This window comes from Haliotis rufescens, unplaced genomic scaffold, assembly GCF_023055435.1.
Source record: "Haliotis rufescens isolate VD_foot unplaced genomic scaffold, xgHalRufe1.0.p SCAF_4, whole genome shotgun sequence".
Lineage (NCBI taxonomy): Eukaryota > Metazoa > Mollusca > Gastropoda > Lepetellida > Haliotidae > Haliotis > Haliotis rufescens.
Window position 1 is genome coordinate 43,896,555 of NW_025964112.1, and position 15,883 is coordinate 43,912,437.

The 15,883-nt window shown below is 40.4% G+C and overlaps 1 protein-coding gene across 2 annotated transcripts in view; it reads left to right on the forward strand.

Moving 5' to 3' along the window:
* LOC124135912 (protein TANC2-like) overlaps positions 1-15,883 on the forward strand; it is a 366,285-nt gene that overhangs the window by 133,766 nt on the left and 216,636 nt on the right. Inside the window, exon 4 of one of the 2 annotated variants that reach the window (XM_048381828.1) lies at positions 4,465-4,569. In XM_048381828.1, the coding sequence (XP_048237785.1) occupies positions 4,476-4,569 (94 nt within the window). In that variant the 5' untranslated portion in view covers positions 4,465-4,475. Of the gene's footprint in view, positions 1-4,464; positions 4,570-5,154; positions 5,790-15,883 lie in introns of those variants that run through there. The other variant, XM_048381827.1, reaches the window with a different exon arrangement.

The window sequence follows — 15,883 nt, forward strand, 5'->3', positions numbered from 1 at the left end:
TGGTGTCATTCAGTTTTGAGTTTGATCTATGTGGTCGCGTGGTCACTGCAGGTGCTTCTGATGAATTATTGTCATCACTCATTGAATGCTGACAAAAAAAAATTTGACTTGAAAAAAATTTGACTTTGGGGAAAAAACGTTGTTGGTTCTTCCTTTTAGAGAAACAAATTGTATGTGTTTAAGCAGAGACTTTGTGCTGATCTGGGCGATGCAAGTGCCAAAATGATCTTTACTCCCATGACAGTCATAGTGCTAAGAAGCCCATGAAGATCCCGGTCAGAATAGGTCTTCCGCAAACCATGCTTGTTGCAAGAGGCAAATAACAGGATCAGGCAGTCAGGCTAGCTGACTTGGTTTATTCATGTCATCGTATCCCAAATGCGATTGGATTAATTCTCATGATGTCAATCACTGGATTGTCCAGTCCAGATTTCATTATTTACGTATCGCCATCGCACAGTTGGAATAGTATGGCGTGGAACAAGCAACATGCAAACTGTGCTTAGATCACTTTGTGCATATGGTCGCTGCCTTTATGTCGTGTGTATCTGGAGGTGTTGTGTGGCATGGGACAGTGTTGCGTGTTGCACCCAGGATATCATGTTCATGGTATATCATGTTTATCTCATGTCTAGTGCTTAGATCACTTTGTGCATATGGGCCCTGCATGTATTACATATGTATTGGGAGGGGTAGTGGAGCATGGGACAGTGTTGCCGGGTGCACCCGGGGTATCATGTACATGGTATATAATGTTTATCTTATGTCTAGTGCTTAGATGACTTTGTGCATATGGGCCCTGCATGTATTACATATGTATTGGGAGGGGTAGTGGAGCATGGGACAGTGTTGCCGGGTGCACCCGGGGTATCATGTACATGGCATATCGTGTTCATCTCGTGTGAGGACTCCAGTGGACTGTGTAGAGATTGTGGACAGACTGTCGCTCTCGTGTCGTGAATCAACCCTTTTGTTCAAAGAGCAGCTAAATCTATGCAGGTGTTGCCAGGTGAATAGTGGGCGTTTTAAGTTTGAAAGCGGGGCGTCTGATAAGTTTCAAATTTCTCAAACCGTAGACAACTTTATCTATTTCAAATAGACAGATCTTTTGGGAGTTTTCTTGAGGGATTTTAAGAAACTGTCTCCATCAAGAATTTCAGCATGAAAAAAAACTTTGTTTTCCAAGACAAGTGACAAGATACAACATTTGAACATGAAAAGGTAGACTAGACTAAGTTTAGTCTCTGAAAACATATAGTTTTGATACAAGCAACTACCGGTACATTTAGATTGAAATGGAGCCCCAGTATTGACGATTCAGCTCAGTACTGTGAGACAGACTAGTCTAAAACTAATTCCTTTTTAGAGGCATTGATGCAAAGTTAGTTTTTCTTTTGTATCCTTTCTTTCTAAAACTTCAGTGGAAAGACGTAAAAGTTTGTCTTGCTACTTATCATTATGAGTTTTCCTGTCAGATCCAAACACAATAGCAGGTAATTTAGCAGAGCTCGGGCATTTGTGTTTGTGTTTCACAACAATATGAATCTGGATTATTACGCATAACTTTGCGGTAATAATTTCCACAGATCACATATGTTTAATAAAGAGGCTAGAAATTAAATTTGGTTAACTGCTCATAGAAAGTAGACTTTACAATAACATGTTGAGAAGCCAAGTTGTACAAGACCAGTCTGCATGGAATTGGATTTGTGCAATTACAGACTTCATCCTGGCTTCCTGACCATCTTGTAGATTTGCTCTTCGTCTTTTGTGTGTAATTATCGAGGGATGGCTTAGTTAGCTATATTTGTCAACTGATATTCCCAGTGGAGATTCCGGAGTAGACGAGGCCTCCGTTGTCCCATGCTTGTTACAAAGCTGACTAATGAGGATTGGGTGGTAACAATGGATTACCTGATTGATCGTGTACGTCATCAGACAGCATGGCTCATTGTTCATGCCTGTCAACCACTGCTTGAAAAGCCCAGGTCTGATTATTTAATGGATGCTGTAAGTTGCTGATGTTGCTGAAATTCACTCTGAGTTGATGATGTTTCCTAAGCAAGATTGTTTTATTTCAGGACAATAATGCTCATGGTTAGGAATAGGTCTTCAGCAACCCATGCTTGCAGTAAAAGGCGACTATGCTTGTCGTAAGAGGCAGCTAACGGGATCGGTTGGTCAGGCACGCTGACTTGGCTGATGCATGTCATCGTATCCCAGTTGAGTAGATCGATGCTCATGATGTCAATCACTGGATTGTCTGATTCAGACTCGATTATTCTCAGACCACCATCATAGCTGGAATATTGCTGAGTATGGCGTTAAACAACAAACAAACAAACATGGTTAGGAGTGAGTGAGTGAGGGAGTATGGTTTTGCGCTGCTTTTAGTGATATTCCAGTTATATGACAGTGGGGGACTCCAGAAATGGGCTTCACATATTGTACCCATGTGAGGTATCGAATCTGTGTTTAATCGGTTGAAAAGAAAAAATATAAAAGTTATATGTCACATTATTTTGTTGCTCTCATTAAAGTCTTTTTTTATGTTAACTTGTCGGAATTAGAAAACTATTGCTTATTTGTTTCAATCTTAACTTTCTTGGGAAGACAGATCCTTAAACCTTTTATGAATAACCGTGAGTATGGTTTTACCCTGCTTTCAGCAATATACCATTTGAAAATAATTGAATGGGCCTCAGCCAGTTAGAATCTGACATTCATGTGTAAGGTAAGATTATGTATCCACATACCAGGCTGAAGGTGCAGAGATGTATGCAGGTGAAGGAAGACTCACCATAATTTCTAAACATGCTGCCTTTAGTTGTGTAATTTGATCCGACTGTGTTGAGAAGCCAGGGAGTTTCTTGGCAAAGTCCACAATTTTCACAATACCATCAAGATCCATGGTAGAATAGATCTTCAGCAACCCATGCTTGCCGTAAAAGGCAACAAAGGTCAGCTTGCGTGTGGTCAGCTTGCTGACTTGGTTGATGCATGTCCTCGTATCCAAATTGCGCGGATCGATGCTCATGATGTCAATCACTGGATTGTCTAGTCAAGACTTCATTATTTACAGACCGCAGTCACATTCCTGGAATATTTCTGAGTGCGGCGTTAAACAACAAACAAACTAACACAATACCTTCTGAGGATAATTCACTGCTTCTCTCCTATGATACCACACTGAGCTCCTGTTCATGTGGTTTCAAGGATGGCTAACCAAAGAATATTCAAGCAATATCATCGCGGGGGACACCAAAAATGAGCTCCACACATTGGACCAATGTGGGGAATTGAACGCGGGTCCTCAGCTTCACGTGCGAACACTTTTACCACGAGGCTACACTGCCACCCATATTAATCATATGATGAATAAGAGCATTGCACCTTGTTAGAAGTTCATTCCATGTGATACTATAAATCTGGTAGCCTTTCGGTAGAGCTCAATTACCACCTTTGAGGCTGTGACTAATAATATAGACTAATCCTGACCTAGGGTCTGGTCAGCTCATTAAAATCAGGATCAAACATTACTACAGATGGTTTTACAAATGTTGATGTTTGTCCAGTGCCAGACTTGTCAAGGAAGAGATTAGGGTGATAGATTGTCACTTCCTACATGATGGAGTGAATGGTGCCATGCTGATCCAGCATGTTCACAGACATCACAAGTCAACACCTGCACATCCTGCCCTCATCAGGAGTTAGGGTGTGTTCCGTGGCTGCTGGACATTCTGTGATAATGCCTTCACCTTTATCTGGCTCGCTGGTGGTAACATCCCAGTGATGGACGTTCATTAGGACCTGCATTGTGGTGTGTTACCAGTTTAGAAGAGTGTCTGTGCCTTCACTGGTTTATCATGCTTCAGCTGGCAGTGGTTAACAGGACTTAGCTTCCAGCTGAAGGAAGATGTATTGTCCAATGTGATTTAGATTTTATCTTGTGTTTCAATCTCATTTCTTTGTGGAACGTGCTGACTGCATAATATATGATGTGGCTCATCTGGTGACTTTCACTCAAGTGTTTAATCTGTGCCCTGAGTGAAACTGGCCTGCTCAGTCTGATGAACAAGGTGTTGTGTGATTGAATTGGCCATGAAACTTGCATTTGCTGACAAGAAATTTGTTGTTGAGGTAACTAACATCATTTGGACTGTCTTAGACCTTGTAGTAGATGTGCTCATCTTGACATTCCTCAAAGCAATTTTTGCATTGAGACAATCGTAAGTCTAAAACCAATTCTAACCCGACAGGCTTCGCTTTGTGGAACGGTGCGCTGTTCTGTCTTTTGGTTTAATTATATTGAATCACTATGACATCAATCACTGGATTGTGTGGTCCAGATTTGATTATTTACAGGCCCCGTCTTATTGCTGAATTATTGCTGAGTGTGGTAAAAAAACAAACAAACAATATTTTTTTATAAACTTCTCACATAAACCATGTTATCTCCTTCAGATTGGCACATCATGAAAGCAAAGACCTGTTCACTCAGTGACATAATGGAAGCTGTCCCAGAGGAATCCAGTGCAGTTCTGATTCGCCAGCGCCAATGGTACAATGGTAAATACACCTGCAGAACATGTGTTGCATAACATTGGGAACAAGGACAGATTAGCTTTGTATGATATCATCACAGGATATATAACTGGTGTGGCCCTATTCCTAGTTCAGCTGGACATTAACCTGCCTCATGCCTGTTGAATTACACCAGGACATGTAACCAACTTGGTGCACCTCTCTTCAGAAAAAGAAACATATCCTGCTTGATGCCACACACATTAAACCAGGACATATAACTGCCTTGGTACCACATAGCCTTATATAACCAGCTTGGTATTACTTGTATCACAGATATATAACAGCTTGGAGCAACATATATCACTGGTATTATAACCAGCTTGGATGGTGCCACCTTTGTAAACCAGGACATTTTACAAGCTTGCTGCCTTTTGTTTTCAAATAGTAATCACACCAAGATATGCACCCTTTTTTGGTACTAGATTCACACCAGAGATATAACCTTGGTACCACTCATATGGCATCATAACCTTTGTACACTTGCGTCACATCAGGACATATAACGTTGGCACCACTCGAATCACTGCAGGCAATATAACCTTGGCACCACTTGAATCACTGCAGGCCATATAACCTTGGCACAACTTGTGTCGCATCAGGACATATAACGTTGGCACCACTCGAATCACTGCAGGCAATATAACCTTGGCACCACTCGAATCACTGCAGGCAATATAACCTTGGCACCACTTGAATCACTGCAGGCCATATAACCTAGGCACCACTCGAATCACTGCAGGCCATATAACCTTGGATCCACTCAAATCACTGCAGGCCATATAACCTTGGATCCACTCGAATCACTGCAGGCCATATAACCTTGGATCCACTCATATCACACCAGGACCATTAGCCAACAAGGTACCACAGGGATCGCACAGCAGAGGTCACATGACAACCAGTGTATAACAGTGTATATTCATCTCAGTGTAGGTGTTAGCATTATAATCAGCCCATGAGCACAGCCATCACAGATCTCGGAATCAGAGTTCCAGAAACTACATCCAGAAGACTGAAGAATTGTTTTGTGTCACAAAAGTGTGTGGATAGTTCTTGTGGTGCATCTGTTGGGAGCCTGGATTTATCTTGTGACAGAGGACCTGGCTGCTTGACCAGAGGACCCTGTGTATCGGCCAGTGGGCACTCGGTGTATAGCTGCTGCAGCTTGTGCAGGGATAGCTTGGAGGCAGACAAGGATCACAGTAGGTTGCCTTACTAATATTTGTATTCACCTGCATTTTAACATTTTCACATATTCACACTTCCACACATATACTAACTTAGAATACACAGAAGTATGTATTGAGAAGTAGGAAATATTCCTGAATTAGAAATTGATGAAGCTTCACAATGTTTTTGTGCCTCTTCAGGTTCATGTGTATTTTTACTAATGTTTGCATTGTATGGCAAACAGTGTAATGGGCATCAACATCACATTACATACATTAGGTGGTCTTCACAAGTACATTCTAATATACATTTGTTACAAGCTACCGTAATCAGTGTAATATGTGCTCTTCTCCAAATAAGAAGTTCAAATTTTCTGTTAATATTCAGTGTTTTAGCAAAACCAGAAAAAACAATGAGTGCTGATATATTTAGTGTTGCTATGTTTTTGGACAACGTGAATGGTGGTGGTGCTTCCTTTTGGTAACTCATCTATGGATGATATAACTGAAGACCTTTGTCATTTTGGAAAAAGCAATTAGAAAGGTTTGAATTAGTTTTGATAATGATAAGCACCCCATCTTTAGTTTCCCAGTGTTGCCACCTTGGCTTGTCACTTGAGTAAATGGATGGGGCACCCATTACACTGATCAGTGGTTTACCTATATACATATGTATTGTTTGAGCATTGATTTTAATCATAAGCTACTTGTCTGACCACTTATTATATATGTTTCATGGTATAAGCTACTTGTCTGACCACTGATTATGTCTTGCATGCCTCATGTTACTTGTCTGACCACTGATTATATGTTTTAAATGTCTTTTTTGTCTGACCACTGATGATTATCTTCATATTTGTCTTACCACTGATTGAAGTCTTTTACTGTTTGTCTGACCACTAAATTTTTTCAAATATTTTCTCAAATGTTTCATTCATCTTACACAAGATGGCATTCACTGAATGTCTGCTAACTTACTCAATATATGTCACATTCCCATTTTCTTCACCTAGAATTTAGGACAGGTGTACTGTTATTTGTCAGTACTTTCAGTTAGATATTATGCAAAGATTTGGAGGAGGATTCGTACAGAAGATATTTTCCAAGAGAAGACTTTTATAAGGTAAGTCAATTTGATGTATTATATTGTATCGTAACTCTTTGATTTATATGATAATGTTTACTATAAGCCTAGAAAGATTACCCTGTCAACAAGAATACTGGAATCTTCTTCTCCAGGATAAGCGTCTGTGTTATTAGTGACCCGTTTTACAGTTATACTGAGGTATTCTTCTCAAGGATGAATGTCTGTGTTATTAGTTACCCATTTTACCGTTATACTGAGGTATTCTTCTCCAGGATGAGCGTCTGTGTTATTAGTTACCCATTTTACAGTTATACTGAGGTATTCTTCTCCAGGATGAGCGTCTGTGTTATTAGTTACCCATTTTACCGTTATACTGAGGTATTCTTCTCCAGGATGAGCGTCTGTGTTATTAGTTACCCATTTTACAGTTATACTGAGGTATTCTTCTCCGGGATGAGCATCTGTGTTATTAGTTACCCGTTTTACAGTTATACTGAGGTATTCTTCTCCAGGATGAACGTCTGTGTTATTAGTTACCCGTTTTACAGTTATACTGAGGTATTCTTCTCCAGGATGAGCGTCTGTGTTCTAGTGAGATATACTTCTCATCTGTGTTTTAAGTTACCCTGTTAATGATTTTGCTGAGATATTCCTATCAGTGATGAACCTCTGTGTTCATGGTATTAGGAATTACCTTCAGTTAACAGTTATACTGAGACATTCTTCTCCAAGATGCTTGTCTGTGTAAGGAATTACCTTCAGTTAACAGTTATACTGAGATGTTCTGAGAAGTCTGTGTTTTTAGTTACCCTCTTATCAGTTATACTGAGTCATTCTTCTCCAAGATGCTCGTCTGTGTAAGGAATTACCTTCAGTTAACAGTTACACTGAGATGTTGTTCTCTGAAAGGAACTTGTGTGTGGTTCCATTAACCGGTTTGACAGGTCCACATATTTTGAGAGTGAATTGGTGCATCTTTGTTTGTGCACATCATTCCCTGACTTGACAGAATTGACTACAAGGCTGATAAAGTGGGTTCACAGTGTTTTCTCAAATAAACATTGCATGCTGGCATATCTGATAACAATAAGAATGATGACCGGGGCTCACATTTCCATTGCAAGTTGGCTTCCCTTAGTTTATGTGGTTAAAAATATGACAAATTGGTTGTTGTTTTTTTAATGCTGCACTCAGCTATATTCCAGTTATATTGTGGTGGTCCGTAATTTAATAAGTCTGGACCAGACAATCCTGTACTTGATATCATGATCATCAATCTACATTATTGGGATATCATGACATTAATTGACCAAGTTAGCGAGCCTTACCAGCCAATCCCTTTAGTCACCTTACAACAAGCATGGATTGCTAAAGACCATTTTATCCCAGATCTTCATGGGTAGACAAATTGGTTGTAGTTGAATCACACATTGTTATGTCATATGAGCCTTGATGTTCCTCTGTAGATTAACCTTACATTACAAAATTACATAAAACAACTTGTAACAAAGCTCAGCATTTATTACAATTACAGGTCGAGATGATTTGAGTGGAATCTGACATACATAGCTACTCGAAAACAGGGATAGTTTACCTCAGCATTTTCTGCCCTTTTGATATTTTACTAGCCCTGGGCCAATAGGATAGCGTAGGTGTTGCATGCTGCATACCTGACATACATCAGCACACCCATCACCCTTAAACAGGGACACAGGTGGCACAGTGGTACAAGGTGTAGATCACCCCAGGGTCCTAGATCAGTTTATTTTTCAGGACATTATCTGATTATCATCCAAAATGCCCTTAGATTTCTTTTCAAGTTTGGTAATGATATGGACAAATGTCGGATTAAAAGTTGATAATATCATGAAATTGTCCTAATGTAATTTTATCTTCAGACCATGACCTGGGTTATTTTGGGCATTCAAAACATGTGCTGGCTGTAAGAGATGACTGAGTGGATCTGTAGGAACTCACTCAGACTTTACTGAAGGAACTCACTCAGACTACTGTAGGAACTCACTCAGACTCTACTGTAGGAGCTCACTCAGACTTTACTGAAGGAACTCACTCAGACTACCGTAGGAACTCACTCAAACTACTGTAGGAACTCACTCAAACTACTGTAGGAACTCACTCAGACTCTACTGTAGGAACTCACTCAGACTTTACTGAAGGAGCTCACTCAGACTACTGTAGGAACTCACTCAAACTACTGTAGGAACTCACTCAGACTCTACTGTAGGAACTCACTCAGACTACTGTAGGAACTCACTCAGACTCTACTGTAGGAACTCACTCAGACTGTACTGTAGGCACTCACTCAGACTTTACTGTAGGAACTCAATCAGACTCTACTGTAGGAACTCACTCAGACTCTACTGTAGGAATTCACTCAGACTCTACTGTAGGAACTCACTCAGACTCTACTGCAGGAACTCACTCAGACTCTACTGTAGGAACTCACTCAAACTACTGTAGGAACTCACTCAGACTCTACTGTAGGAACTCACTCAGACTTTACTGTAGGAACTCACTCAGACTTTACTGTAGGAGCTCACTCAGACTCTACTGTAGGAACTCACTCAGACTCTACTGCAGGAACTCACTCAGACTCTACTGCAGGATCTCACTCAGACTCTACTGTAGGAACTCACTCAGACTTTACTGTAGGAACTCACTCAGACTCTACTGTAGGAACTCACTGAGACTTTACTGTAGGAACTCACTGAGACTCTACTGTAGGAACTCACTAAGACTTTACTTTAGGAACTCACTCAGACTCTACTGTAGGAACTCACTCAGACTCTACTGTAGGAACTCACTCAGACTCTACTGCAGGAACTCACTCAGACTCTACTGCAGGAACTCACTCAGACTCTACTGTAGGAGCTCACTCAAACTACTGTATGAACTCACTCAGACTCTACTGTAGGAACTCACTCAGACTCTACTGTAGGAACTCACTCAAACTACTGTAGGAACTCACTCAGACTCTACTGTAGGAGCTCACTCAGACTACTGTAGGAACTCACTCAGACTCTACTGTAGGAACTCGCTAAGACTCTACTGTAGGAACTCACTCAGACTCTACTGTAGGAACTCACTCAGACTCTACTGTAGGAACTCACTCAGACTCTACTGTAGGAACTCACTCAAACTCTACTGTAGGAACTCACTCAGACTCTACTGTAGGAACTCACTCAGACTTTACTGTAGGAACTCACTCAGACTCTACTGTAGGAACTCACTCAGACTCTACTGTAGGAGCTCACTCAAACTACTGTAGGAACTCACTCAGACTCTACTGTAGGAGCTCGCTCAGACTCTACTGTAGGAACTCACTCAAACTACTGTAGGAACTCACTCAGACTCTACTGTAGGAACTCACTCAGACTACTGTAGGAACTCACTCAGACTCTACTGTAAGAACTCACTCAGACTCTAGTGTAGGAACTCACTCAGACTACTGTAGGAACTCACTCAGACTTTACTGTAGGACCTCACTCAGAATCTACTGTAGGAACTCACTCAGACTTTACTGAAGGAACTCACTCAGACTTTACTGTAGGACCTCACTCAGAATCTATTGTAGGAACTCACTCAGACTTTACTGAAGGAACTCACTCAGACTCTACTGTAGGAACTCACTCAGACTCTACTGTAGGAGCTCACTCAAACTACTGTAGGAACTCACTCAGACTCTACTGTAGGAACTCACTCAGACTCTACTGTAGGAACTCGCTCAGACTCTACTGTAGGAACTCACTCAAACTACTGTAGGAACTCACTCAGACTCTACTGTAGGAACTCACTCAGACTACTGTATGAACTCACTCAGACTCTACTGTAGGAACTCACTCAGACTTTACTGTAGGAACTCACTCAGACTTTACTGTAGGAACTCACTCAGACTCTACTGTAGGAACTCACTCAAACTACTGTAGGAACTCACTCAGACTCTACTGTAGGAACTCACTCAAACTCTACTGTAGGAGCTCACTCAGACTCTACTGTAGGAACTCACTCAGACTACTGTATGAACTCACTCAGACTCTACTGTAGGAACTCACTCAGACTTTACTGTAGGAACTCACTCAGACTTTACTGTAAGACCTCACTCAGAATCTACTGTAGGAACTCACTCAGACTTTACTGAAGGAACTCACTCAGACTCTACTGTAGGAACTCACTAAGACTCTACTACAGGAACTCACTCAGACTCTACTGTAGGAACTCACTCAGACTTTACTGTAGGACCTCACTCAGAATCTACTGTAGGACCTCACTCAGAATCTACTGTAGGAACTCACTCAGACTTTACTGAAGGAGCTCACTCAGACTCTACTACAGGAACTCACTCAGACTTTACTGTAGGAACTCACTCAGACTCTACTGTAGGAACTCGCTCAGACTCTACTGTAGGAACTCACTCAAACTACTGTAGGAACTCACTCAGACTCTACTGTAGGAACTCACTCAGACTACTGTAGGAACTCACTCAGACTCTACTGTAAGAACTCACTCAGACTCTAGTGTAGGAACTCACTCAGACTACTGTAGGAACTCACTCAGACTTTACTGTAGGACCTCACTCAGAATCTACTGTAGGAACTCACTCAGACTTTACTGAAGGAACTCACTCAGACTCTACTGTAGGAACTTACTCAGACTCTACTGTAGGAACTCACTCAAACTCTACTGTAGGAACTCACTCAGACTCTACTGTAGGAACTCACTCAAACTCTACTGTAGGAACTCACTCAAACTCTACTGTAGGAACTCACTCAAACTCTACAGTAGGAACTTATCCATGGTACGGATGACATCATGTTTATGGGGCAGCAGTTATCTGCGTGCTTGACTTCAGTCATCTGCCCATCCGGAACATGAATTCTGAATTACTACCATCAAACGTCTACCATTCAATAAGTTGCAGTGTGCCTCTAAATGTTTATTGTCCAAAAGCACACCGCCATCTCAATCACATACCTGTGCACACGTTGGCTGATAATACTGTAATTGTCTGTACGTTTGACAGATCTGTACAAATAGCCCTCGGTAAGAACTGTAGCAATCAGTCGTGTAAATCTTGTATACAGCGTGGGAAATACATGGCTCGGTGTTTCTTATCCATTAATCTTAGCCATTTTATATTTTCATTGTGTTGCTGTTACTCATCTAAGCACACATGTTGTTTTCTGAACATGATGTTATGGTGAAAACTAATTATTATGAATGCATTTTGCCACAATGTATATAAACAATAGCAATGTAGCAGCGCTTGTTATATCATGTAGATTTAGTATAATGTTTGTATAGAGTGCCAACATCATGAGAGATAATATTTGTTATGGCTGGACAGGAATTTAGTATGTTATATTGATCTGCTAAGTTATTTGTGGTTTCTGAGTTGTGTACTAAACTGTTCATGCATGCCGTATCATGTTGACTGTGCCATGGACCAGAGAGCCAATATTGGCCGGAGAGTCATATGCTATTTGACATGAAGATGAGGATGATTGTTTGTGCTATAAGGACAATACTGTAAAAATATTAATACACTTTACTGTGTAAATATTTACAATCTTGTGAAGATGTTTTGGGGAAATAGTATTTGATCTTTCATTTAAGCAATCCATTGGGATTCCGTGTTAGAATCGGTCCCCAGCAACCTATGTTGGTAGGAGGCGACCAAGTGGACCTGGGTGTGGTTGTAGAAAACAACCTTAACGCTATGACCATAGGTCTGTGTTAAGGTATGCGAATTTCGATCACCACAGTGCTAAGGTCGCTTTGTACAATGGCACCCAGGTGATTAGGCTCGGTGACTAAGTTGATTTCATGTGAGTCTGATGGCACTGGATGACGTTCATGATGTCAATCACAGGATTGTCTGGTCCTGACTCGATTATTTTCAGACTTATGCCAGGGCGGTGGGGTAGCCTAGTGGTTAAAGCGTTCCTTCATCACACCGAAGACACATGGGTACAATGTGTGAAGCCCATTCTGGTGTCCCCTGTCGTGATATTGCTGGAATATTGCTAAAAGCGATTGTAAAACCAAACTCACTCACTCACTCACTCACTCACTCAGACTACTGCCAGATAGCTGGAATAATGCTGATGCTGTGTTCAACAACAACAACAACAACCAAACAAACAAATCATTTACAAGTTTGGAGCTGATCAAATCATATGAAGTAGCCACACAATAACCTGTTAACCTTCACATTAAGGTACATCATCACCGAAACTATATATTGCCTAACATCACTGTAAATTGTGGTAGCCCAGTGGTTAAGGTTTTCACTCATCATGCCCAAAGCCTCGGTTCAATTCCCCTGATGGTTACAATGTGTGAAGCCGTCACAACGATTTTGCTGTATTATTGCTAAAGCGGCATAAAACCATGCTCGCTCACGCTGATCTTCTTTTGTGGTTTTGCTTACTTTAAATTCGATTTTGTTTGTCTAAATGGATTAGTTGTAGTTTTGGGACTAGCTTATCTCTGAGCGCCTAAAGACACTGCTGTTGGATTGTATTTAGATTAATGTAGCCTTCTGTTATCTTGATTCGACTATCTTGACTTAAATACCACGTTACAGACTGGAATGTTGCATTAAGTGGATTATCTCTAATCCTCTAATGCTGTCTCGATTTGAAGTCAAGTATTTTGTTATCTCCCGGATAAACTGAGATAAGAATCGCATGTGATATTGACATGCCTTTGGTTATTTGAAAGTTATCACCTTGGACTTTGCAGCGTACTGCTGTATTTATAAGTAGAGGCCAAAGGCCAAAATACATGATACATTTGACAAAAAGATGCAATATTTGTGGAACTGACCCATACAGGTAATACTGAATTGATGTATATTGAAATCCACCCCAACCCCCCTTTCCCCACCCCTCTCCTACCCATTAAGTCTGTGACTGGTGGCAACACCCACGCACACGCTCACGCACACGCACACACACGCACACACACACACTTGTGCAAAATAATAAACATTATCATGGACAATAAAAATTATAGGGATATCATTCATTCAAAATACAAAAATGCTTGTTGACAAATTAATAAAATATGTTGGCGGTTACCTTTCAATAAATATCATTGTCTGAATATATAATATTTCAGGCAGTTAATAAGGACATGATGTCAAGAGACCTGTGTCTTTCACTCCAGTCGGCTACAGTTTACCTTTATTAAATGCTTAAACAGATGATAAGTTTTTTTTATATAGAGGGCCTATCTGTATTTTCTTGTCAAATAACATTTTTATCTCTTCAAGTGACCTGACAAATTTGATATTTTCATGAAGGCCCAAGAAAAGCCAAGTGTTCCATGGATGTATTCTCAGTCATCTTACGTGTCTTTGTCCGAAATCTTTAGTGTCATTCATGCGGACTGAAAGTAGTTTGGCAAAGAGTGTTATTTTACTGGAGTGAAATATCGATTACATATTTTCAGATGAATGAAGTATTTCATCTTAAAGATGTATATCATTTTTTTCAGCAAATTTTTGGTGTTCATGGGGACCATTGATGTTAAGTGCCTCAAACGTGATTTATACCATGTATACAATGTACAATTGTGTTCCTTACCTGGGTTAGAAGAGGTTTGAACTTCAGATAAGTGTGTCATGTGATACTGACATGCGGTCGGTCATACCAGTGAATATTGACAGTTATCCCCCAGAGGTGCACACCTAAAAATCTGTTCAAAGCTGCTATATTTCCTGCTCATGCATCAAATTCACGTTGTGTAGTTGGTTTGTGACTCTTGCACAATGTTCGAAAAAATGTGTGAAAATAAGAGTGGTAAGTTGAGAAAGTCAGCTTTGACTTCCAGATTAATGAGAGGAGAATCGCAGGTAGTAATTGTTTCCCCGCATCTTCAAGTAGAAAGCAGTGTTGTTGAAATCAAAGGGTTAAGTTAAGAACGTCTACTTTAGCGTCTGGATTGAAAAGTGCAGAACAACAGGCACTGATTGCTGCAGCATGTAGGTAAAGAGTTTTTGTTGAACAGATGTTACTCCATTTTTTTAGAAGTCAAATATTTTTGTTTGTAATGGAGCTTTACTGCAAAAATAATCAAGAGGGAGAAAAAAATGGACGCAAAAAGCCATACAGGAGGAGAGTTGGACTGAGTTGGGAGCTTTGAATGATATATGGCAAGTTTGTGTGAATCTTACCATGGCTATTTGATCCCACTCGACTAATTATTGACGAAGTTGAACCAATAAACTAGACCTATTTCCAGGTGAGACCCTTCACTTAAGGACCTAGGTTTCTTTGATATTCAGGGAAAGAATGCTGTGTTAACTGGTGTTCTTTGACGATAATGATTTCATGATTTAAGGAAGGATTCGTCTTTTAGTGGGCACTTTCTGCTGTGCTTTGAAGTTAATGAACTACAGACATGTTTCGAGATAATTAAGATTACTTTTTTGTAGCGAAGGCTGCTTATGTGTTATGGAAAGTGTGAAGAACGAGTTCCTTTTATTAAAAATTACAATAAATAGTGAGATGATAATTGATTTAATTTACGTTTGTTTCTCAGGGCCAATCCATATGGTTTTATTATGTCCCATTTTTTGGTCTTTGATACATATTCCTATGTTTGTTTGTTGTTTAACATCCCACTCGGCAATATTTTAACAATATGATAGTGGTCTGTAAATAATCATGTCTGGACTTGACAATCCAGTGATTGACATCATGAGCATCGATCCAGGCAACTAAGATATGATGACATGCATCAACCAAGTCAGGGAGGGTGACCATACATTCCCTCTTACAACAAGCTTCGGTTGCTGAAGACTGATTCTAACCCGGGTCTTCACTGGGGGATTTCTGTGGGTTTTTTTTGCTAAAGTGGCTTAAAGCAATGTTAACTCACTCACTTGTGGATTACACCAAGCATATCAAGTATCTACAGAACTTCAGAGTCCCCCATGTTTGGGTGTTTGTTTGTCTCCTGGAGGGAACTCATGGCAACTCACTGGTCTCTTAATTAAGTTTGAATCTCGAAT